The sequence below is a fragment of the Rhipicephalus sanguineus genome, chromosome 11, assembly GCF_013339695.2.
Source record: "Rhipicephalus sanguineus isolate Rsan-2018 chromosome 11, BIME_Rsan_1.4, whole genome shotgun sequence".
Taxonomy (NCBI): domain Eukaryota; kingdom Metazoa; phylum Arthropoda; class Arachnida; order Ixodida; family Ixodidae; genus Rhipicephalus; species Rhipicephalus sanguineus.
In genome coordinates, this window is record NC_051186.1 from 128,243,571 (window position 1) to 128,270,080 (window position 26,510).

At 48.0% G+C, this 26,510-nt stretch overlaps 1 protein-coding gene across 3 annotated transcripts in view; it reads right to left on the minus strand.

Moving 5' to 3' along the window:
* The window catches only part of LOC119374315 (phosphatidate phosphatase LPIN1), a 123,462-nt gene that overhangs the window by 5,721 nt on the left and 91,231 nt on the right, over positions 1-26,510 (minus strand). For all 3 annotated transcript variants that reach the window (XM_037644392.2, XM_037644391.2, XM_037644393.2), the window contains exons 4-15: positions 22,232-23,058; positions 21,243-21,514; positions 19,990-20,164; positions 17,868-18,029; positions 16,156-16,320; positions 13,219-13,288; positions 11,547-11,672; positions 10,608-10,750; positions 10,161-10,332; positions 7,102-7,250; positions 4,652-4,891; positions 2,937-3,051 (exon numbers count right to left, since the gene is read on the minus strand). In XM_037644392.2, the coding sequence (XP_037500320.1) occupies positions 2,937-3,051; positions 4,652-4,891; positions 7,102-7,250; positions 10,161-10,332; positions 10,608-10,750; positions 11,547-11,672; positions 13,219-13,288; positions 16,156-16,320; positions 17,868-18,029; positions 19,990-20,164; positions 21,243-21,514; positions 22,232-23,058 (2,616 nt within the window). The remainder of the gene's footprint in view (positions 1-2,936; positions 3,052-4,651; positions 4,892-7,101; positions 7,251-10,160; positions 10,333-10,607; positions 10,751-11,546; positions 11,673-13,218; positions 13,289-16,155; positions 16,321-17,867; positions 18,030-19,989; positions 20,165-21,242; positions 21,515-22,231; positions 23,059-26,510) is intronic.

Sequence of the window (26,510 nt, forward strand, 5' to 3'; positions counted from 1 at the left end):
TGGTGGTGCTGGCTCTGATGTAAGTGTTCGTGATGAAATTACACCGATGACATCAATTGAAGATGGTACAGTATACAGTCAAACCTCGTTAATACGTACCCGCTTTAAGCGTACTAACGGTTAAAACGTAGTTGCGACGAATCCCCGACCGAGTCCCATAGAGCCCAATGCATTCGCTGACCGCTTAAGCCGTAGTACTTCGCCCTACGCCTACCGGTTAGTGCGTACCCTGCGTACCGTGATAACGTTTCGTGCCATAAAATTTTACTGCGCGCTGAACTTCCCGACGCCACAATGTGCCGCCAAAGGTTTTCCGTCTTTTCGAGAAGTGCGTATCGGTCGATCACTGATTCCGACTTCCGCGCGATTGCGGCGATGCTTTTGCGGGTAAGCGGGAAAGAACGAAGGTGACGGCCACCGACGAACGCGCCAGCATGACTTATCGCCGACAACCTTATCACAATAAGTATCTTCAGATATCTGCTCGGGCACGCGTGCGGCGCAGCACCACTTGAAGCCTACTGCACGCTTTTAATAGGCGACAACCTGAACGCGCTGGGCCGCCGATCGCTGCCGCCTCGTTGCGCGGGGCCGTGTTCAAGCGCGCGCCGCTTTGTAGAAAAGAAAGCAGCTCGCTGTTGCGGAGTTGAGCGTTGCTGGTCGCGGGCGACGAGAAACCTTTGCATTGACGCTATCACGTTAAACGCACACGTACGGTACAGCAAGCGTAGCGCTGTTGCAACCATACTGCACGCTTTTATTGGGCGACCACCCAAACGCGCTGCCGTTCGCTGCCAGGACCGCTACAGCGTCGCGGAGTGCGCATCGCTTGCAGGAAGTTCGTCATCGCCGCGTTAACCGAACAAGTTACTCGCCGCATCTGTGCACAGTCTGGAGTGAAGTGGCTACGAAGAACACTCCCACGACAAATGCGCGCGTGCGGTACAGCAAGCGGCCCGGCAGTGACGGCGTGAGCCGAGAAGGCGACGCGCTGCACGCAACTAGCCAGGAGACGATCGGCTCCACGCAGCCGTACCGCGTTTCAATGGAACTGCGTCAGTTTTCGTTTATGAGCAGATCGCGGTACAGACGCACGCACATATATCGCGGAATGCCGACACTGTCCGTTCTGTCGCTATGTTGGTCACTGCGTATACCGGACCCTGTAATAGTTCCGAAATGCTGCTTGGCGTCGCCACCGCGCGCTATCGGCACTATCGGACGGTTGTGCGAGAGTACCAGAATCTTTTCTCCACTTTGGCAAAAAGAAAGAAAAGGCTTTGCAATGGGTACTTTAGGCAATATTTGCTGTGGCACTGTATTTATTTCTTTGCTGGCGGCGATGGCGTACGCGAGGAGATGCAAACCTTTACTGTGTGGTTAATGCGTACTACCGTTTAGTGCGTAGTTACGCGGCGTTCCCGGCAGGTACGCATTAACGAGGTTCCACTGTAGACCGCTTATAACGCAGGTCGCCTGAGTCGCGAATATCCGCATTACAAGTGGTACCGCACTATAACCAAACTACCTTCTTCAAAGGCTGCAATTGCGCAAAAGCCTCGCTTGTATGTAGCCTCGCTTGAGCATGTAGCCTCGCGTGTCCGATAATCGACATATGCGATTTGGGGCGCTTACAACCACTTAAATCTCCGAATGTTCAAAAATTAACCGCCAAGACCCGCATTGCCAACGAAATGAACACGGGGGAAAAAGCAAACAAAACAAAGTGCCATCGCGGAAATTCGCCGACTACGTTTCAGGCCACCTCGAGGTATGCGCATTACACAGAAACCATGTCGAATCGCGACCGAAATTTCTCGTGCTGAGCGGTACCGATCGTTCGATTTCACGGGCGCACACGCGATGTCCAAGACATTGCAATCGAATCCGGAACCACCATTCGAGAGTTGCTTGTGCCAACCATGCCCTCGTTTTCATTAACGATATGATTCCCTTCCCTTCAAGTGCAGCCATCGCAAAAAGTTTCGTTGATTCCGCACCAAACCGCAACTTTTATCGCCCGCGTTCGCTACCGAAAAGCAACCAACGCTGATTAGGCCTAGCCTGCGGTTCAGCATGCTGTTGCGGGAAGTTTGTCTAAGACAACATGAAGATCGGACGTCGAAAAGATCGCACTCAAGCACTAACCCAAGAACAGCGCGCGTGATACGAAGTTTGTGTTCGCGGCCGGGAGATCAACGGCGACAAAAGCCCGCCAAGCTCGTTCAAGTCCGCGCACTGGCAGAAAAGGCGAAAGCTCGCGTCACGAAACCGCAAAACTTCTCAATTTGCGGACGAGGTAGCAAACGCGATATCTGTAGCAAGTGTGATAACGACGACGCTTTTACCGACAGGAAACTTACTTTAAAGCGCACCTGATGAGGACGCGATCGTACGTTGCACGCGGAACGCGCTGCCGGCAAGCGGCCGCGGAGCCTTGCCGCCGCCTGTGCAAAGGCTACTCCGTCGCCTAGGCAACCACCATCCTTCCCCACTCGGCGAGCCCGCACAGCGCTGCCGCGGTCTTTTTCCTCCCTCCGCCCCTCGTTCGTTCACTGTGCGTGCCCTCGCCCTTTGTAACGACCTCGTCGCTCCCTCCCCAGCGGCGTACCTCCTTTGAGAACCGCACTCGCTACCGCGTTTGTCGGAAATATTTCCCCGCAACCGCATTATAAACGGTATTTCATCTTGGGGGACTGCACAATAAGTGGTATGCGTATGTATACATGCGGTTCTATGGGAGGGTAAACGGGAGTCGAAAAAGACCGCATTATAACCGGTCCTGCACTATATGCGGTTACGTTATAAGTGGTCTGCACTGTATAGACAAATTATGCGCATTACTTAGCCCAAAATTGTCGCGTTGCAATGCGTGAGCACTGCACTGTTATTACTGAATCACTCGTGAGGCCCTTGACTTTATGATGTGTACTCACATTAATCTTATTTCCGAATCCAGCGTAGAATGGGTTCCCCGTAACATTGAACAAAGTCTGGATGTCCCGCAGACAGCTTATCTTGAACTCCTCAGGCTTCTTCTCAATCACCTCCCTGAAAACAAATGCAAGAGTGAATTTAAATATAAACAGCCGCTGCAATCAATGCAGCTACAGACTCGAAACATGCACTTCAGAGAGAGAGGCACTTCACACAGAGGAATCAGAATTCATCAAGAGCTCATATACATTTCTTTGCCGACCAAAAATATGGATCGACCTGCCACACAGGCTTGTCGAAGCAGGCACAGCTCATCCATCAATATAGTGACAGAGCCATAGTGACAGTGCAATATTTGCTGCAATAACCACCAATAAGAAGGTGCCTCTCAGCGCGCCGAACCAATAGGAGGGCCACGGGCATACCAAAGTTCGTCATACCAGACCCCGACATTTTCTTGTTTCTTAATTAAGGACTTGTTATGGCTGCCTCGCAGAGACAAACTGACAAAGCACAGTGACAACTGCTCCAGCTGTTGTCAGAAATTTCATCTAACATTAGCAACTGTTAACCTGAACTCTCCACCGATGGCCCAATAAGTCTATGTACGATATTCTTTTCTTTACAACATTTGATTTGGGAGGGGCAGGGCGTGTGCTTAGCATGTGTTAAAACAGAGGAAGCTCCACAGTGGAATGGGTGGAAGGAAACTTTAGTGCCTGGAGAACAGTAGCAACGCATCCATTTCTGGCAACTGGAACTCGCGAGCCACTTGCACTGATATGCCCTATTTCACATCATCCTCATCCTCCTGTAATATTTAACAAAAGCACGCAAAAAAACGGGAAACAGGCTGGCAATATGCATGTAGCAATATATATATAATTTTTGGGGTATAATGTCCCAAAACCACGATATGATTATGAGGGAGGCCACAGCGGAGGGCTCCGAAAGATTCAACCACCTGGGGTTCTTTAACGAGCACCTAAATCTAAGTACACGGGCCTCAAGCACTATCGCCTCGATCGAAAATGTGGCCGCCGCGGCCGAGATTCGGTCCCACGATTTTTGGTTCAGCAGTCGAGTACCATAACCACTAGACCACCGTATTGGGTCAAAAACAGGATACACACAAAAAAAGTGGCAATGACAGAAGCACTAACTGACAACTGGCAGTCTTTCATTGAAACCAGAACACATACAGTAGACTCTCAATAAACGAAAATCTCTTAAATGAAATTGCTGCTTAAATAGAACAACTGCCTCTAACATGATTGGTTTTGTGCTTGAATTCTGCACCCCTTTTCATCTCTCAGTAAACAAAACTCCTGTTAAATGAAACATATTTTCCTGGTCCCTTCAGCTTTCGTTTAACAAGAGTCTACTGTAAAAGAAAACGAAAACACTTTGGACATCAAGTGGAAAGCCCTTACACACCTCCACGAGCTAATCACTTTAAGTAAGCATCAAGATACTCCATCTGCACTTTATGCAAAGTTAACAACAGCTGGGCAATGCACTTATCACCTCCTTTATGAATGAATAAGGTGTTCCCCATTTTTGTGCGCTCTTTCTCTCTGAACAATGCATAAACTCGCCCACCATTGCATTTTCCGAAATTATAATGCTAAGCAACTACATTTAGGAAGTACTGCAGCTCTTGACAATGATGCCGCACGAAGATTAGGAAGCAGTCAAGGGATGCTGCACTCACTTGTGGAAGGCGTTGATGAGTGAGGTGGGCGACAGCAGCAGGGGACCGTCGGGCAGCCAGAGGTCACCCTGGCGCACGCTGCGCAGGTACTCGCGCGTCAGATGCGCCTGGCCAATGGCACGCGCCGACAGGTACAGGAACTGGTAGCCGTTGGCGTGGATTTTGGTGAACAGCTTGGCCACCCCAGACTGAGCCCAGTCTCGGCCCAGAATGGGCATGATGTGACCCAGGACGTCGGACCTGCAAAGGTGGAGAGAGTGTTGCGGCACTGCGCTTCTACGGCTACCACATTTTCTGGTGTAATCATGCACTAGACATATAGAAAATTCAGAGCTAAAGTGGGAATGCGAGTTATACGTGAATTTCAGTGCATACCGTAAAATGCGGAGCAAGCCCCCCCCCACGGTGAAGGATAATCCGACCAGACTTCAAAGGGGGCACTTGCTCGGTCCCGGACCGAAATTCAAGATGGCGGCGGGAGAGCCGCTAAAAATTAAAAAATGACCATCCACGTTTCTAATGAAATGCTTTATTTATTTACTGTTTTTATTCCCCCTCGTCACTGTCAAACCATTGAAGCAGCGACCGGTTTGACCAATATACGACAGGACACATGACAACGGAATTTCATAAACAACATTAGATACGCATTTGTACTCAATCTCGATGAATGAAAATAGTAGGGATGGGCGAATATTCGGGCGTTTCGAATATTCGAACGAATACTAAAGTATTTGAATTCACTTCGACACGAATTTAGATTATTCGAAATTTCGAAGTATTCGAAATGAACGAATATATGTATACATTTGACCGCACATAACCCCCTGTAAAGGTGGTTTCACTGCAGCGTCTGGTTGCTGTGCCGTGAAACAATCCATCCAAGGGAAATCTGCACTGCCGCGAAGCCACACTTCAAGGTGTTAAATGTAAATATTTTTTAAAGTTTAAAAGCGTGTTGTACGGGCTTATATGAGCTAAGTATAGTAATTTTTAAATTGTAACGTATTGCACCACTTATAACTTGCGCGCTACTACTATTCAAATCTTGATACTGTTCAAGGCTGCTTCCACTTCATTTCAAACCAAAAAAGTGACATTCACTCGTACCGAGTTCGAATCCTCAAAAATATTGTGCAAGGGTAATGACAAAAATGCTCATTTTTCTTAATAAAATGTGGTAAATACTATTCGAACTATTCGATTCGAAATTATTCGACCAAATCACATTCACTTCGGATTCACTTTGAACCTCAAATTTACTATTCGCCCATCTCTAGAAAATAGCATGAAAAAAACGTAGGATGAGACGAAGAAGGCTACAGCACAAGCGCATACTAACAACTGAACTTTTATTAGAAAGAACGAAAATATATAGAAAGCCACATGTTCACCATGAACAGAACCAAAAACCTCAGATGTGCGCATCCTGTGTGGCAAAGCCTTCCCTTGGGTTAAATAAGGGAGAGATAAGGTACCTGGATGCGCACATCTGAGGCTTTTTCTGTTTGTGGTGAACATGTGATTTGAGCTTCCTATATATCTTCGTTCTTTGTAGCCATCTTCGTCTTGTCCTATGTTTTACTGCGATATTTTCATTCATCACGAATTACCAACTTGCTCAACAATCTATTTTTCAAAGTTACTCAATCTTGTGGTTCTTTTTACACAAGCGATGCTCGTATTGAAAAAAAAAATAATAAAATGACCGCAGGGGAGAAAGGGGGGGGGGGGGCTTGTTCGGTCATTGGCGCTTATTTCAGATCTCCCGAAAAAGGGAGAGGGGCGCTTACTTGGGTGGGGGTGCTTGTTCCGCATTTTACGGTAAGTTGGTTTCACGGCACTGCTTCACGGTATGAGAGGAAGGCGGCATTAGGGTTATACGTGGGCATCTTTCTTTTCATTGAAATTTTTGTTTTTCTAAGGTTTGTTGTTGGGGATGTGGCTTATATGCAGGGGCGGGTTATATGCAAGAAAATGCAGTACACTGTAGTGGGTGCATGCTGCATTTTTTACATAGACTCAACACGTGGTGGTTGAATTGCACACTCCGTGTGACGGTGCCCTCGAAGCAACGGCAACCTATCTCGAAGGCCAGGTTTTTGTGCGCTGCAAGCACTGGAAAACTATTTAAGAGCTGGGAAAGCAAAAAACTGGCCTGTGTCACCCACAATGCACCATTAATTCCGAGGTGCGATAAAAAATTGATGAACAGAGAATGACGTTGGAGCCAGCATTTCAACAAGTGGAGTAATTTTTGTCAGGGCAGCAGCAGTGTTGTCATTCTGAAGAACACCTTATGTCAGATCACGAAACCCACCCAATGGATTTCATGATCTGCCATGAAGTGCCGTCATCGTCTGACAAGAGCAACTCTAGCGAGGCTGACCAGCCGTCTTCGTCTACTGATGTTACTGAGCCTTTGCGCAGGAAAGTTCAGCCACACTTACTTTGTGATGGTGCCATCGATGTCCGAGATGACGATCTTGTCGTCGTGGCGCCAGAGGTAGATGTGGCACATGCAACGCGTCGTGCCCTGGTAGGCCGTGGTGACGCTGAACACTGCCTCGTTGCGCCCGCTCTTCAGGTTCAAGCTGGCCTGGGAACAAAAGGAGGATCCCCTCATTATCACGAACAGCTCAAGTCACTAGACTGTATGACAACAAAGACACAGCAGCCTCAATCGCTCGCATTCCTGTCAATAATTTACTTTTAAAAGAAGACGGAATAATTTTGCAGGTTATCAGAAATCTTTAAAAAAGCCTACGTTGCTTTACGTGACAATACCATGGTAAGCTTCAAAAGCGTGGAAAAGTGGGCAAGTCGGTACGGCTGCATACTTGATGGATAGCATGGAAAAAACGAGACACAGAAAGAACATGGGATGTGTGCCGTCCGGTGTTCTTCCTTCTTTTTGTATCGTTTTTATAGTACTGCTCATGAAGTACGCAACCAAGATATGATTAATAGGCATTCTGTGGTGGGGGACTCTGGGTTGATCTTGACCATCTGGGGTTTGTTAAGTGCACCTAAATTTAGGTACACGGACATTTTGACTCTATCGAAATGAGACTGTGGTGGCCGGGAATCGAACCCATGCCCTTGTGGTTAGCAGCGTGTCACCACAGCCACTATGCATCCACCCCAAATATTATGGGACAATAAAGAAATAGGACAACATAACTACAGTAGAACCCCGCTGATACGTTTTTCACGGGACCGTAAACAAAAAACGTAGGAGCCGGGAAACGCAAGAGCCGAGAAACGCGAAAAATTGAGAAATAAGAGTAGCGGTGAACTGCACATAGTTTTATTTTAATTCTTTCGCTTGAAAAAATCATGCAGCGTTGCCTGGCGCATCTTCTCACGCCCGACAAGCACAAGGCGTTTTTCAAGCACCTGTAGTGCCATGTGGCTCTCGCCATCGTCACTGGTGCGCACATATCTTCGCAATAAATCCAGTGCCGCTACGGCCGATGAGAACGTTGGCTCCGGTATCCGCTCCACCTCCTCCTCAACTTCCTCGTCACTGGCGCACGGATCGGCGCACTCAGCCACAATGTCGTCGACGGATAACATCGCGGAGGTGACAACGGCGTCGTCAACAGAAGCGTAGTCACTGTACGCGATTCCACTGGCACCAACAGTCTCCATGGCAGTGTTCAGTTCGTCGCAGTCTGCGAACGCACCGTCTCCAACAGCTTCTGTTGTGTCATCTGCGCGCACACCGAAACACTTGTTGAAGCAGTGTTCAACTGTAGCAGCAGTGACGGCGCTCCACGCCGATGCTAAATAATGCATGGCATCTAAGATGGTGACGCCTGCCGGCTGCTGCCCACGCTCCATGCTGGCCAGGGACCGCTTTACAATGCACTTGCGGTAGAAGTGCTTTACATTTTTTATTATTCCAGCGTCCAAGGGCTGAAGGTGGCTTGTGGTGTTGGCAGGAAGAAAAACTACCTTTACGTTCCGCAGCGACGCAGTGTCCTTGGGATGTGCGGAGCAGTTGTCGAGAAAAAGAACGACTTTTCTGTTCTGGCAGCCCATCTTAGAGTCCATGTATCTCAAGAACTCCTCAAAAAGTGAACACGTCATCCACGCCTTGGTATTATTGTTGTAGTGGCAGGGCAGGTGACGGACATTTTTAAGGCAGCGTGGGTTTCGAAACTTTCCTATCACCCACGGTTTCATCATTTCCGAACCATCGGAGTTGCAGCACAGCAGCACCGTTAGTCGTTCCTTACTGCATTTTCCACCGTGGCAAGCCTCGCCTTTTAGGCTCAGCGTCTTAGAGGGCTGTACCTTGAAAAAAAGGCCCGCTTCATCGGCATTGAATATGTCTCTCGGCTCGTAGTCCTTTATGATAGACACCACGGTCTCTTTCCAGACCTCAACAGTCTCCGTGTCCACGCTTGCAGCCTCTCCGTTGACAGTGCGGTAGCGTAATCCATGTCTGTTTTTGAAACAGTCGATCCAACCGTTAGAAGCACAAAAACCGTCGATACCGAGCTTGTCGGCGATCTCGAGTGCCTTCTCTCGCAGGATGGTACCGTCGAAGTTAACTCCTGCGGCCCTGACTTGTTTGAACCATTCGAAAACGGCCTTGTCAAGCTGCACGTGCTCCGAACTCCGGGCTTGCTTGCACTTGACGTCGAAGGTTCGGGCATTTTCTTCAATTTCGATCCGTTTTGCAACGATGGAGTTCAAGGTGGAAGGCGTCAGTCCTAAGTCCTTCGCTATGCACGCCTTCTTCCGCGTCGGGTTCTCTTTCACAGCGCGGAGAATGTTCAACTTCTCTTGCAGCGAAAGTGATTTCCGCTTTCTTGATGTCATCCTGTTTGAAGACTATTTGGAGCGTTGGAAGTGTAAAGGCACTATGCTGCACGCTCGTATAACCTGCGCAACGACCGACACGAAACAAAGGCAATGCGAGAAGACCGCAGCAAGCACGGGTAGCACGGGCTAAAGTCCCTAGGGAAAAATCTAGGGACTTTAGCACGGGCACACATGGGCGATGGTGATGGCGATCGCGCTATACCCTTTGAATCGGGCTCAAAATACGGATCTCAAAGGTCATGCTTTTGCTGGCATGAACCGAAAATACGTCATAGGTGTTGCCCCCGGCACTTTGGGCGGCCAATCCCATTGTCAAGCCGCCAAGCCAAGCTACGTGAAAGACAACATGGCCGCTCGGGCCGGCGCGTCGTGGCACTTCGCAACGTATGATGCGGGAACGGTCCCACAGTTGCGACGCAGCAGCGGGGTTCCCAATGCATTGGATCCTATGGGAGCTGTGCCGGGACCGGCCGAAAACGACGTAACAGCCAGGAAAACGTAACAGCCGGGAACGCAACAGCGGGGTTCTACTGTATCTCTATCAAACTATGCTCTTATGAGTCCAGCACGAAGACGATGGAACGATGAAGAACTGAGGTAACTATGAGAACAATCAGACGACGCGCCAAACATGAAACACAAAAAGGCACAGCATGCCATGAGAGGGGCTCACAATTTCGTCGGACGAGAGGCGAAGGGACTTCTTGAACTTGTCGCAGAAGAAGGGCCGCTTCTCCCTGGGCGCCTTGCGGTGCTCGGAACTCGCCCCACCATGTGCGTCAGAGGTCTCCGCTTCGCTCGACGTCGACGCGTACTGCTCCTCCTTGCATTCGTGTGGCACTTCGCTGCAGCGCACGCAAATCGATTACTACGACTTCTGTCACTGGGAGAACAGAAAACTTTGCGGCACAGGGTTGTGTTACTGGCAGAGCGGCAATATAAAAAACACGTGCACTCCACTGCCCCGTGGTTGAACACGAGTACGAGTTCACTTAACACAAAACATGTAGCTGTTTGCAATAGTTTATGGGACACAAGTTTTGAAGTTAATTTATTCACCTCATTTATGAATGAATGAATGAACGAAAGAACTGCAGACTAAAAACAGTCAGTTTCTTACATTTTCTCGAGTGGCACGGTGTGTGGGGGATCGATGAGAATCACTTCGTCTCTACAGGGAGTGACGACAGGCTCGGGCGTCTTCACGACGACGACGTCCAGGCCTTCGCTGCCATCGCTGACACCCAAGTTCTCGTCGCTATGCTGCAAGGATACAATCAACAACCGCATCAACATCCGAACTGCACAACAATGAAAGAGCAATACATTAACGTTGGACATGTTGTGGACAGGTTGGTGGTGCGTCATGTGCGTTTTTAAGACGTCGTGCGTGTCCGATTTTCTCTGCCGTTGCGGTTGCTCAGCGGTTACGGTGCTCAGCTGCTGACCTAAAGCATGCGGGTTTGATCGCGGCCGCGTTCTGATGGAGATGAAATGCTGGAGGCCCGCGTACTGTGCGTGCAGCTTAAAGAGCCCCGGCCCTCCACTACCGCATCAAATTCCACAAACCTACCAACTGAGACGTTGTGTGCATCTTCTTGTGTCCAGCTTCGAATTTTGTGTGTTTGGTGCCATGGGGCCATCTCCTGTGCCGCCCGCAACAGTTGGCGGCAGAGATTGCCAACGTGCTGATGACATCACTGTAGCCCAAATACAACCAAATCTGCTCGTCCCCAAGCGTAACATGAAGCAGGGCACTATTGAGAATTTTTTTTTAGGCTGCTCTAATCCAAATAAACTTAACTTTCATGACATAACAACTTTTTCGGACTGTTCGATTTTTTGGACTATTTCGCAGTCCCCTTGAGGTCCGGAAAATTGGTCGGCGACTGTATCTGCTGAAAAAACCTAAACAGAATCTAGTGCAAGCGCGGAGACCCTTCGAGGTAGTGTACGCTAGTATTGCTTCTTCCTTATTGTTTCCGCACACTCATGGACTACCTCCTAGCCATATACAGCTCTGCTCTAAAAAGCCATAAAAAGCGTGAAGAAAGCCCACCTGAGAGTCTGGCTTGTTGACGCCATCAGGCTTGGCCCCTGCCGTACGGCCCCAAGACCACCAAGAGTACGTAGACTTTTTCTTCTTCTTGGGCATGTGAATGTCAGCCAGCCTGTCCAGTGTCTTCTAAAACACACAAGAAGAAGCAAAAGTTGATGTCTAACGAATCCACCAAATGCCCGAGTTTTATGATTCTTATTAACTTCACTGAGGTGCCAATTTGAGCCTGTCGGTGGGTTATTATGCTGTAATCACAAGTTGAAGCTGATGAATGCTGAGGTTAATGTTTGCATAGTGGAGATCCTCTAACTGGTAGAACTGTGCATTCGAGATAAGCGACTTTAAAATGTGTTGAGACATGGACAAGCATTCCGACTACCGTCGCGCAAAAACATGCCCAAGCATGTCCACGTAGCGTATTTCCAATAATGTCAGAGCCCCTGCTATGAAAGTGTACTTTAGTGTTCCATATAAAGAAAGAGACCAATAGAAAAAGATCACATACTAATAAACATGCCAGTTTCTCTTGCATAGGATAACTACATTGGGCTTGCACCCGGCTGTATCGCATTAACCTTTTGTGGGTACAGGTCCACAAAAGAAGTGACCGTGAAATTTATTACAGGGTATCCTCAACCAAACATGAGAATAGTTTTCAAATTTTACGTTCAAAGCTCAACAGGTCACTTCAAATACCAAATGAAGCTTTCTACGGCTTGACCTATCAAGAACTGTAGTGCTACTGTTGCATCACAAAGCTGATGGGTTTCAATTCTCTTTCATCCAAAAAGCACCAAATGCAATGCAGGACTGAAATGTTATGCAACACAGAGTTGAAACAAAAAATACATAAAAGACCAACGACGGAAGGTCACTTTAAACACAGCTCTGTGTGTATAACTGCTCTTTGACTGCAGTAATCGAGATAGAGGAGTACATTAAAGGGGTACTGACACAAAATTTCGCGGCCGAGATAGCCTGCTGGATCGAATCCCGTGTACGTGCGTGTACCATCTGCAAAATATCGACAGCAAATAAAGCTTGGAAGGTATTTTATATGAATTTTGAAGTTCGCGAGCGCGATCCAGAATTATAGGCCGCACCTGGTGCATTGACACGCTCGGAGGCGACCCGAGGTGACACCCCTACTTCCCCTACGTAACCGTTGCAGCCGGTACAAGTTATGACGTCGTCGTAGCCGCCATTTCTGTTTTGACGCGCTTCCCGATGAATCGCTCCTCGCCAGCGGGTCAAACCTGAAGTCATTCGCCGCGCCGAAAATTTCTTCCATTCCCGCCGCAAGAAAATCGTCGCCATCAGACGACGATGAGCCCTACGACGACAGACCGCGCGGATATGCGTCACTGTTCTGTGTGTTCACATGACCGAGTGTTTCACTCGCTAGGTGTTGATAGCTGCACCCGGCGGCTTGTCGTTTTTGGAGCTCTGTTAAACCGAAACTGAGGCTGTGTCGGTAATGAGGAGCTTGTAATTAATTATCTGTCGCGCCCTGCAGCAAACGATGTGCCGTGTTATGAATAACAGGTCCCCAGCAACACATTGCAGCAAAAAAACGAGGGGTGAAAATTTTTGTGTCAGGACTCCTTTAAAATTTTTTGGACTCATTAGTTTTATTATCATCATTTTGCAAATGTGCTTCTCGTGGTCTCACCTCTGGCAAGGGTCTCTGGAACATGGCGAGAGACAGAAGGTGTGGTGCAATGGCACTCCAATTGTAATACCTGCATGGGAAAAAAAAAATGAGTACAGTGAACCTTCCAGCATACTCTGAGAGCCACGGTACGAATTGTGAAGGGTGTGGTGCATTCAGTGAATCTGATTGAAGACAGTCCGCTAATAAAGTGGGTGCGTGACAACTTACCGTATTTACTCGCATAATTTGCGCACTTTTTTTCGCGAATTTGGAGCTCCAAAAAGGGGGTGCGCAAATTACGCGGAGATTTCACGCGCACATCTGAAATAACGCACAATATATAGTCCTAACACGCGCGATATAATACATTAAAGAAGAAAATAAATTATAGCGCAAACGAAGGGTTTTTAACAGAATTAGCACGTACTTTAACCAGCCAGATTCGCTCATGCACGGTCTAGTCAGAATCACTGGTTGAGAAGTCCGACTGAGAATCATCGCCGCGGCCGCTGTCACCGCCCTCCCAAAGCGCGTCGTCCTTGGTTCCGTCGAGTGCGTTGAGGCGTCTTCTTGAAGCTCTTGGCGACAATGCTGGGAGTAACGAGGTGCCACGGCACGGCGATACCGGTGGGCCTAAGCTCTCGCACATATTTGAAAAGGCATTCTTCAACGGCAGGAAACTTTTTCCATGCTTCGGTCGATCCTCGGAACGGTCTCCTTCCCGGTCTTGTATTAAAAAGCGAACTCTTCTGCGGCACGGTTCCCGTTTCCTTAGGCAAATTCTATAACAATGAGCTTGAATTTTGCCGAATAGTTATTGTAGCCCAGCGCAAGAGAACAGTGAAAACGCAACTGGCTGATCGCGAAACCTAAACTTCCGAAATCAACGAAGGCTGCGTCGCAGCGCGGACGGCGCGGACGCAGACGAGGAGAGTCAGCGAGGGGAAATGTTGGCGCGACGGCGCGACTGGCCCTCGCACGCCTCCGATGCAGAAAGTAGTCCGTTCCGTGTCGCGTGCATGCGTTCTCACGGCGGGAGAACGCTCGAACAGTTCCGACAACCCGTGAACAGTGTTTGGGTGTTCGGGTACGGTTGGTACGGTCTGGGCGGTTTCCGGAGAATAGAACGAAGTAATCGGAAGAAGGGACTTCGCACCACTTCGCACTCGCGGCCTGTCTTGTGTATGACTGCGCTCGCCTGCTTGGTGAGGGCCGTGGGGGCGCGGCCGTTCAAAGTTTCCCCGTGCGCGCGGGCCGGCGAGCTGGCTCGAGCGGGGCGGGGAACGCAAAATATGCGAGTAAATATTTTTTTTTTAGCAAAGCTGGCTAAATATTAGGGGTGCGCAAATTATGCGAGGGCGCAAATTATGCGGGTAAATACGGTATTCACACACGGGCGACGAGACGATGTAATTTTTCTACAAAATACAGATGAGGCTGCCAGCACAGATGTTCAAGCTAGTATCAGCAATTACAAAAGGGCAGCAATATTACTACTACTGCTACTACTACTACTAATAATAATGATTATAATCATGGCAGCAGTGTATTTTCTTCCACTGTTCCTCTTTCTTTACCACATCCGCGTTTCATCAAGAGTCAGAGCAACACACCATCTGTGTTGTCATGTCGACAGCATCTGACGGCCGTTAGCAGTCGAAAATAACAAGTGGAACCAAGTTTAGCAGAAGGCATCGCCGCAAATAAAGCAGTCTACATGCCATGCACCACACATCTGCATCCCTGGGAACGTAGATGTTGACCAAGTTGTTACCGTCGATTGAGCGCACATTTTCTCGCGACCGTCATCGACAGAAACTTTCCTCACCGGTATCGAGGGTAGCGTTCGCCCTACATGAAACTTTCTCAAAAGCCTGTCTGGGATGGTGTCGCTATTTAATGCATAGAATAACAAACAGTGAACATGCGAAATGTCCCATGAAAAACCCCACAATGCAGCTTTTATGACTCAGTGGCTTTGGCTTGGCTTGTTATACACTTTATGTACAGTGAGCTGCTACTAGATCGATTAGTTCAGTAGTTTCAATAGTGAAGAGGAGCAAGAAATGTATCAAAGCCAGAATACTGCTATGTTTGTTCAACTCCATGAATGACACGGTTGCAAAACAGGAGCTCTGATTACGACATCGCATTGTATTCTGTCAGAAATCTCAATCATTCTATACACTAAGTCTCTGAAGCAAGCAACAATGCCGTGTTGTCTGAATAATCAGGCGTATCGAAATTATCAGTGTCCAGATTATTGGTCAACAACCGCATTTACTAGGGATGTGCGAATAGTAAATCTTAGGTTTAAAGCGAATAGCTCGAATAGTATACATCACATATTATAAAGCAAAATGAGCATATTTGTCCTGACCAAACTAACCTGCACATTATTTTTTTAAATACTGGAACGAGGCATGTGTGAATGTCATTCGTTTTGGTTTAAAGTGACGTCGAAGCAACTTTGGATAGTCGCAGAATTTGAATTTCAGTAGGATGCAAGTGACAGCTGGTAAAATACGTTATGCTTTAAAATTTACTATACTTAGAGCATACAAGCCGGTATAACAAACTTTTAAACTTAAAAAATGATGAATCGATGTTAGGGAATTATGTCCATTTAACCTTGAAGTGAGGCTTCGTGGCAGTGCGGATTTCCCTTTGATAGGTGTATTCACGGTGTAGCACCCCTCCACTGCAGCGAAACCACATTTACAGGGGGTTACATGTGGTTTATATGCCTATTCGTTCATTTTGACAACTTCGAAGTTTATAATAACTTTAAATTCGTGTCGAAGTGAATTGGAATACTGTAATATTCGTTCAACCATCTGAAGTGCTCGAATATTCGCAGATGCCTAGACTTTAGTAACACGGTTGACGGTGATGACAAAATTAGGAAAATGCCCCTGTTCACAACAGCGTCAAGAAATGATGCAGCCGACATACTTTCCGCCCATCCGAATGACAAGGTCTGGGTTGTTGATCACGTCTGGGTTCTCGCAGAAGGTGTCGTAGGTGACAAGGAAGTGAGCGAACTTCTCCTCCATCATGGACTTCTCACAGTCCAGCAGGCCCCCACACAGGGACATGGCAAGGTCCGAATACTTGTTCCTGTTTTGAGGGAGACAAAACGGCAAGCTTTTTTTTAAAGAAAAAAATAAATAAAAATTGCGGATGTGAGAATAAATGTAGGTTTTTTTTTTTTGTTAAAAGTGAACAGAGACAGAAAAGTTTGTGAAGTTTAGTTCAATTCCACCTTCAGGCAAGTCGGAATTTAATAATGAAATTTCTGCAAGCGGGGCAATCAATATAAAGAGTTTTCGAATGCAAAATAGCACATCGAGAACATTTCCTGCTGATATCAGCATGCAGGACATGCATGCCTACGATTAATACTGAATATCAAAGGTACATTTGCCTCACAATTGTTAATTTCATGGTAGATATGCAAATATTTATGAGGCAAAGTAACAAACACAGCAAAAAGATATTTTTCTTAGACAATGCGATACTAATAATAAGAACTATAAGACGGAAACAGATACAAAGACACAGCCATGCCTTGTCAGCCTCTTTTCTCTTCTTTAAACTTTACTTACATAAGTGAGCAAAACATGGAACACCATGCTACATCAGAGCATGCTAGCATCCCTCTTGTCTGTCGTTTTGCATGCCCCGTTTGTGCTACGCATCGCATAATATGTTGCCAACTAGACCATCAGATATTTTGCATTGGCACGAACCCACCCTCAGTCATAATTATAATTAACTATTTGTAGGGTTTCACGTGCGAAAACTACTGTATGAATATGAATGAACGAACGGATGGGAATTTTAAGGGATTGTTTTTCTTTGCTAGACACAACATTCATTAGAACTAACACACAAGAATTAATCATATGAATATGAGGCACGTTATGGTCGAGGGGCTCTGAAAATTTAGACCATCTGGTGTTCTTTAACATGCAATGACATGACACAGTGTACGGGCCTCAATCATTTTGCTTCCATTGGCCTTACCCTCAATCGGTCGTAAAGAAAGAATATGGACAGATTAACTGTAAACGATGGAAGCGTCCGCAAGAAGGGACAGCCTTTTCTCGGCGTTAGTTGGCCTACCAACTAAGGAAATCCTCCGAATCACGAATTTTTGGCGACATGAGAGTGGGTGTGAGTGAGACATGAGAGGTGTGATTGGTCGCTGTAGATATGAAAGGCTACGAGTGCCATCTGGATTGAGTGGAATGGAGTGTGAAGGGTGAGCGAGAGCCGGTTAATGTACAAATGAAAGTCAGTGAGCTTGAGTGCACGTATGGATCGGATTTATGTGAGGAGTGCGGGAAAGTGCAAACGAAAGTGTGTGTGAACCTGAGTGAATGATGGTATGTGTGAGTACAAGCAGGAGCACCAATGTCTACGAGTGTAAGTAAACAATGAGTGTGAGTAAACGTTGAGTGCGCTTGAAACTACAGCCTGCCAAAGTATTTGCGACTAAGCTTAAGTAATCATCCGCATACAACGCTGACCTATGTTTATCGTTCCCCACTCCTTGCTAGGATCAAGCGATCCTCCGCATCTCACAGACTGCACCTTTGCATTTGGCGAGATCATTGGGCGAGACCACTCGGCGAGCGAGTGATGTGGCGAGTGTAAATCACCTGCAGAAGTCAAAAATGCTGTGTCGTTCTTCCGTGTCGCTGTCCAGGCAGTGCAGCGTCGTCAGGTGGCCAGCGCCCGTGTCGCTGTTGGGAGACTGGGACAACGACGGCCCGTTGCCGGACTCGGCGTCGTCGTCTTTGCCTCTTGGAGAGTGTGCTGACCTGGAGGGGCAACCACCCGGACAATGCTCATTTTCATTATGGCCTTCGAGTAAACTAAACTCACTTTGTGCAATCGCAATGCAGCAACTTAAACGAAACCCTGGAGACAAATGTCGAGCAAGGCTAAGATGTCCAAGGCATCACTTTTGCCAATAACTACGGCTTTAGAGGCGAGAGAATGCTGCACGTAATAATTTTACAGCTGCCATATATGAATGAAGCAGTTTCACTGTAGTGAAGACGTGCTAAGGACATATGTATCTGTGAAATGTTCTCAGAGTTCCAATGGTTTCTTCATTCTATAACCGATTGTAACTGATAAACTACCCCTTCCTTTTTCTTTGATGTGAATGTGCCTGCTATCATGATTTTCTTGAGTGTAGGTCTTGACATTTTTTCTTGCCATGTTCTGCGATTTGTAAGTAGCTAATATCTTCATCCTTTTTCCATGTATTATATATACCCGCTGAAGGGCCACGCATGCTTCATGTATTGGCTTAGGCGAATATTACTGTATTTAAATTCACTTCGACACGAGTTGGAAATTTCCGAAATTTCGAAGTATCCAAAACGAATGGATGTATCTTGCAGCGTGTAACCCTCCTGAAAACATAGTTTCACTGCAGCATAGGTGCCCTATGCAGTGAAACCACTTTTCAGGAGAAATCTGCACTGTCGTGAAGACACACTTCATTTGAATGTGCATATTCCTACATGCCCCCAATTATTTTTTTTTAAGTTTAAAAGCGTGTTATACGGGCTAGGTATGGCAAATCTTAAAATTAGGGGTGTGCGAATATTCGAAATTTCGAATATTTTTCGAATAGTGTTTGCTATTCGATTCGATTCGCACTGGAATTTTATTATTCGAACTATTCGAACTTCCAAAAAACAAATACAGTCAACGTCCAACTGAAAATGCCCCCTTCAGATTTTTCAATATGCTTCACCTCATTACACTCTCGTATTGCGGCAATACGGTCTAACATAGCCAAGAGACAGTCAACGTCCGAATGGAAGTGGTCCCTAGATTTTCAATATGCTTCACCTCATCACACCCCGGTATTGCGGCAAAGCTGCCTTTCACGCTCCGCTGCGGTCGCAAATGTATTAGTAACTCTAGAAAACGCTGGTTCCAACATGGAGATGAAAGATCTGGCAGAGTTGGGGGCTCAATTAATGCTGTTTTGGGCCTGAAATTTGGGCAGGAAGTCCGAAAAATCGGACGCCGAAGCTTTTTTAGCATCCAAAATTTCAGATGTTCTTATACAACATCTATGAGGCAGATTTGGAACTCCGGAAATGAAGGGAGCACACCCTTGTCCGTCACATCAGTTGGGCTTCCACAGAAGTTGAATGAGGATGAGAGGCAGGGGAAATGGCATCTTTGCCTATCACGTGTAAAGTGTTGTCGGCAACACTTTGGTTGCACCAAATCATGTACATAAATAGAATTCGGCCTCTACATTGCCTCATTTTTGATAAGACAACTATGAAACACCACCCCGCCAGAGCTTCATCAACCTAGCGAAAAGAAACTTTCATGTTGCTATCTCATAAGAGTATGCTTAGGAATCCTCTCTAACTTTTTTTTCTGCAATTTCGCTTCAAAGTATTAGAAAAATATTCTAGAAATATTCGAGAAATATTAGAAAAATATTCGATTTGATTCGCAATATTCGAATTCGCTTCGCACCCAAAATTCTGCTATTCGCACAGCTCTACTTAAAATGTAAGATATTTCATACTTTATAAGCAGCCCCCTACAACTATTCAAATCCTCCTACTATCCGAATTCACTTCGAAACAATTGAATACTAATTACCATTGGCATTGACATTCACACAAGCCTCTGTGTGAATGTCGTAACACGCCTAACATTACACCCGCTGCAATCACTTGCAATACCTGGGCCGAAGCGGACAATGCTGCGGGTGCAAAGATTGAAAGAGTCCTTTACCTAAACTTTGGGAAGTAGAGGGCTGCCACCTCGGGGTCTAGTTCCCTAGGGTCGAGGTCGTCTAGAAAGATGCCGTCCTTCGCTGCCGCCGCCGCCGTCTCCTCCTTCTGCTTTTTTGTGGGCTTCATGAAGCTCAGCACGCCTCCCAGCATCGAGGGCTTGCCACCTTCCCCAACTGTAAATGATGGCAGAGAGAATAAAAAAGATGGCCAATGTATGCGTTATTTCCAAATCGCAGTACTACTGACGAACGTGCGGAGGTAGAGCAGACGCCATTACCAATGCACCTTTCAAGTCAATCCTAACTACTGGACAGTAAAGAACAGTTAAGCCCAATACTGACTGTCACAGTGTAGTGACAGTGAAGAACAATACGCTGACGAAAGTGCTCTAACCTGTATATGGTTCGTAACTCCCCCCCCCCCCATCACTAGAGATGCTGAAGAGGGAAGCGGTTATCCCCCTTAACGGCAACGTAAGCACTTTTTTTAAACACACGTAACATCACAGCAATGCTTGAAAGCGATGCTCAGCAAAGCTTGAAACGCGATGTGCACATTTGCACACGCTTCCTGCGTGGACAACTAGTGCTCATTTAACTTCACTGTGCTGCGTATTGCTACAGAAGGTCACTCCGATTAAGACACTAACAAATTCGACAAGCCAGTCGATGTGTCGTGTTCCAGGAGCCATGCCAAGCAATAACATTTCTTTGCTTGGAATGGCCATAGTAACAGACATCAAATTGCCCATGCATTTTGAGCCTGAGATATGATTATTTTTTAAACAAAAATGGAAAATGACTGACTTCAGAACAAGTATATCCTTGATTACACCCTACTTAATATTACTGAAAAATTCACAAATCAGCACACAAGTCAAACTCGGATATATCGAATCTGAAGGGAATCGCAAAAAAGTTCTACACATATGAATCCGATATGTAAAATATTTTAGATATGAAAACTATTTCAAGATTTTACAAATGTTCGATATACCCAATAATTCGTTATGTGTGGGTTTGATGCATGCTGGTTCAACTATGCATCAATGCTGGTTCAACCAGCATTGATGCATGCTGGTTCAACTATATTGCCACATTCTCGTTTCTTGCAAACTAATATCGAGTGCTTCGAAATAAAGCTTTGCAAGTTTGACACAATTGCAGACAGTCCATTGTAATTCGCACCTGAACGAGATAATTTAACATTCTGCCATCGAACACTCTTGACACGTGCTCATCGTTTACTCACCAAGCTTCTCCGCAACGTCCTCCTCGTCCGAGGACAGCGGGCCCAGGTGCTTGTCATCCTGGGCGTCCCTGGAGAGCCGGAGGACGCCGCCGTTCATGGCAGACGTTGCCGCGCTTATCTCTTCCTGGGAGAACCGCGACGCGTTTGGAATGTGCGGCAGCTCGCCCCACGTCCAGCTGATGGTGTTCTCCTCCGTCTGGCTGTTGGCGTCCATCATCTGGTTCTCGTACTCCGTGTCAGACTTGGGGCTTGAGGGCCTCGAGTTGTGGGGGCTGCAAGAGGGTGCGACATCAGTTTTACTCGGGGCAACTGTGTAATAGTAATACCTGTAGTCGTAGTAGTAATAGTTAAGCCAGTAGTAGTAATGTGTTGTAGCATACATTTACTTTTTCAGAAGTACGGCCCTCCTCCAACCTTCCTCCCCTCATTCTTAACATGTTTTTGTTGAAACAAAAATTTCAGCCGGTTACACGGCGTAAAAACTATTGGACAGTGAAGCTGTAAGAGCACGAGCGCATCTGATTGGCTAGAGAGATCATGTGGTGTCGTAAATCTGCTGCTAGATATTAAATATGCGGGCTTACACATTTCGAGCATCATTATCAGTATCAATTTCGATCATCACCTCGTTTTATTTATTTCATTATTCACTCCCCCCTCTCGTTACATGATCTGTGTGACGCCTACTGCTACTGCTGCTACTGCTACTACTGCTACTACTACTACCACAAAGACGATGACGACAACAACGACGACCGGATAGACTAAGAAAGCTCCGCTGTAAAGATGTCAACCCAACTAAACTTTCTATGAGCATGTCTGACTCACTCACATTCGTATCAAGTGAAAAAATGTGATGCAGCCAGCATTACTTCAAAATGTAAACCGACAGTCCACACACATAATGAACAACCAGTAAAATACAGCTCAAATTAGCTGCCTTCCAGTACACCGCACACACAACAGCCAACATTCCGGCATTGTCGTACCTGCGAGGTGGCGTCAAGTCTCCGTCGCTGTAAGGATGGAATGCCCCACCTGCCGGAAATGTTACCGACAGCCTCTTGGGTGTCATGGTCCGCTGCCACTCCTCGCGCGCAGCGCCTATGTCTGCTGGCATGGTGACGGACCGGCTCATGAACATGGCCGCTGCAGCCGTGGTAGTCGATGGCGTCATCTGCGGTGACGGCGACGAAGACGACGGCGCAGTGACGCCAATGGCCGTCGCGCTCCCGCTCCGCTCTTCCTCGAAGTCGCTGTCCATCTGAAAGATGTCCTGGTCGTCGGTTGCGGGCGTGGACGTGCGACTGTGCGGGTCCTCGTTGATACGCGAGCGCCGCCGGATGGGGTGCTTCTTCTTCCGCCTCCGCTTACCCGACTGCTGCTGCTGCTGTTGGTGGCTGTTAGACGAGGCGTACTTCGGTTCGTCCGGTTGTTCCGCCTCGTTTGACGGCCTGTCCTCCTGCTCCTCTTCGCAGCCGGTGATGTCCGACTCGGTCTGCACGCCGATGGACTCCTGGGGTCGCTGCCGTGACGCAAGCATGGGAGACGGCTTGTGCACCCGCGTCATGGAGGGTCGCCGGGGCTCGGTCAAGGGCGCCGAAGGAATTGGCGTCGCTGGCGTGGTGCCGGTGATGGTGGGCAGCTCATCGTTTGTGTCCGTGCCCACCGTGAACTCGGCCAGTGGTAGGCAGTCGGGCCGGCTGATGCTGTTTTCCAGCTGCTGGCCGAGTGCCGCCTTGAGCTTGTTCAGCTCCTCGCCGATGTCGTGACAGTCGGGCAGCGGGGACGTGGCCAAGTGAATTGGTACATGGTCCTGTTTGAAATTAAGAAAACAAAAGAACGTTTTGCATTCGCTAAATTGAACCTAAAGAAATTCTCTAGGATTAAGAGCGAAAGACTCGTTGATGAAACACTACGTCGAAGAAAGGAACACAAGAATGACAGAAAAGGTGCTCTACTTGCAACTGAGTTCTATAGGCATCCCCGGACAACCGGGTTTGATAAACGCGCTTCTTCATGCCTATCAATCTGAATTGCAAGTAGAGCATCTTTCCTGTCAGTCCTGTGTCCCTTTCATTGGTGAAGTTTTCCATCAACAAGTTTTTCGCTCTTGCTCGTGGAAATGTCACACCAACTAGCCCAACGGTTCACGCTTCGATTACCAAGTGAACTCAAAGTATTACAGATTAATACCTTTAAAACCTGCATCCAAGCTAATTTGGCACGGTTGAGTTTTTTACTGGAAAAGAAACCGAAAGTTAAAGTTTCATTCACCAAGATTTGCGATTAAAAATAAAACTTACATCTGTGTTATCAGGGAGTCAGAGACTTTAACGCAGTATTTGGGAAATTTAATTTCGCCAATGTGACCAAAATACGGAGAAGAGGCTTTTGAAATTCGTAATGTCCAAAATGAAAAAATCCGTAAACAGGCGATGGGTGCTCGAGCCGACGTTTCGACAAGAGGACGTGTCTTCTTCAAGGCTTGTCTTCTGCCAGCCTTGAAGAAAAGTCCACTTGTCGAAACGTCGGCTCGAGCATCCACCCCCTGTTTACGGATTTTTTCATCGCAACCTTCCATCTTCCACTTCCTGCCGTTTTTTTTTTTGTGATGTCACAATGATGTTCAGGTGCTCAAGTTTAGGCACAAAACTGAAAAGTGCAATTGCGACCTTCATTTTCTCTAACGAACCTATGTGTAATGAAATTAACGACAAAGCCATATAACTGGCAATAAGTAGTTATTGTAAACTGATTCACCGTTTCACATTAGTGTCCCTTTAATAAAAGAAAGACATGGGAGTGGCATACCCATTGGTAGCACCTCTTAGTTATAAGTAGGCCTGTGCGAATATTCGAGCCCTTGGAATATTCGAATGAATATAACAGTATTCGAATTCGCTTTGATTCGAATTTATATTCTTGGAAATTTCGAAGTATTCGAAATGAACGAATAGGTTTATATTAGTCCACATGTAACTCCTCTGTAAGGGTGGTTTCACTGCAGTGGAGGGGTGCTATACCGTGAATACATCTTTCCAGGAAAAATCCGCACTGCCGCGAAGCCCTGCTTCAAGGTTAAATGAACATATTACCCTCACATTGATTCATCATTTTCTAAGTTTAAAGGCTTGTTATACCGGCTTATATGCTTTAAGTATAGTAAATTTTAAAACGTAACATACTGCCACGTGCGTTTCTTTATCACTTTTGCTGTATTCGGTTTTCGGCCACAAAGACTGCCAGCAACGCTCAGCGCGAACCGCGCCTCATTGTTCGAGAACCTCACGATCATTGTAGATCGTTTTGTTAAGATTGCGCGCAAGACGCGCACACTCCAGCTTATTCTAGAAATTGCACGATAGCCAACGATAACGCTGGAATATTCGACGGCACATGTTTAAATGCCGACGCGCTTCACCGCTAGTTAGTTGATCGACGGACGACGCCCTGTTCGCCGCTATCATTGTACAGCGTGCACTGCTGTAGTTCTAGTTCTCATTTTCCGGCCACAAGTTCGGCCAAATAAACAGTTTCATCCTACAAACGCCGACTGCTGTGTTCGTCGACGTCACGACCACGTGACATCTGGTGGAGGTGCTGCTTCTTCCATGATCCGGACGGCCCCGCGAAGCGCTGACCCAAGCCCAAGCCGCGAGGAGGACGACGGCAAAGAAAATCCGGATCGTCGAACAAGCCGCAGGCAGAAGGGACTGCAGCCAGAGTACGGGCTCCTTCCCAAAAACACCAGGCAGCCCCAGGTCCCAACACCGACCGCAGCGACAATGACCGACCCCTTGCAGCCTGCGCCGATACTTCTCCGGCAGCCCAAGGAGCCGCCAACTTTCCGCGGGTCGTCATTCGAAGACACGGAAACCTGGCTCGAGACCTTCGAAAGGGTCTCAGCGTTCAACAACTGGGACTCCGAGGACAAGCTGCGCCACGTCTACTTTACCTGGAAGATGCAGCAAGGACCTGGTTCGAGAATCGGGAGTCCACTCTTCGAACCTGGGACGCCTTTCGCAGCGCTTTCCTGGAGACGTTCACAAGCGTCGTCCGAAAGGAAAGGGCCGCAGCTTTGCTGGAGACACGGGTCCAACTTCCAAATGAAAGCGTGGCCATCTTTGCAGAGGAAATGACTCGGCTATTTCGCCACGCTGACCCTGCCATGCCCGAGGACAAGAAAGTCCGCTTCCTCATGCGAGGGGTAAAGCAAGAGCTCTTCGCTGGCCTGATGCGGAACCCACCTTCGACAGTCCAAGAATTCGTCTCAGAAGCGACGACGATTGAGAAGACGATGGAAATACGAACCCGCCAGTACAATCGCCGTACGAATGAAGACAGCCCAGCTGTTCATGCCCTCGCCTCCGACGACCTGCGCGAAACTATCCGAGCGATCGTTCGGGAGGAACTGCGCAAGCTATTACCCTCACCACAGCCTCAAGTGGACTCGATCGCAGAGGTCGTTCGATCAGAAATCCAGCAGTCGCTGGGCAACATTGAACCGCCACTGCCCCAGCCGCAAGCCATGAACTACGCTGCTGCAGCCCGACGCAACGCCCCCCCTCCTCGCCCACGTCAAGACGCCGCGCCGCCCCAGCAGTCCCGCCGTCAGGCACCACCGCCGCCGCCACCGACGTCATACCGCCCACCAGCCGGCCAGCGATACACGCTAAGGAAGACCGACGTTTGGCGCGCCCCTGACAACTGCCCGCTCTGCTACCACTGCGGGGAGGCCGGCCACACGTACCGCCGCTGTCAGTACCGACAGATGGGGCTTCGAGGATTCGCCGTCAACGCGCCGCGCCCGCAGCCAGGAGAACGGCCTCGCGACATCGACGACTACCTCACCGGAACACAGTGGCAAGGACGACGACCTTCCCGCTCGCCGTCGCCCGGCCGCTACATATGTCACCGCACCGCCGGCAGTACACTGGCCCAAACCGGGGCCGGTCGCCTAGCCCGTATCCGGAAAACTAAGGGCAGCAACCGATGGAGGTGCGGTTGCTGAACGACGAAATGCTGAAGATCCTCCGCCGCCGACGACGACGTCGCGACGAAGTTCCGAGCCCCCGCCGCACGCCGAACGACGTCCTGAAGACGAAGCTTTGCGACCGGAAGGAGACCTGACGACGCAACGCGGAAACAGCGGTGCAAACCGACGTAGCCGTGACCCGACGCCACGACGTAACCGCAACGCGAGACGGCGGACTAGCGACCTCGACGCTCTGATCGACGGCCACAACGTCACCGCTCTCGTCGACA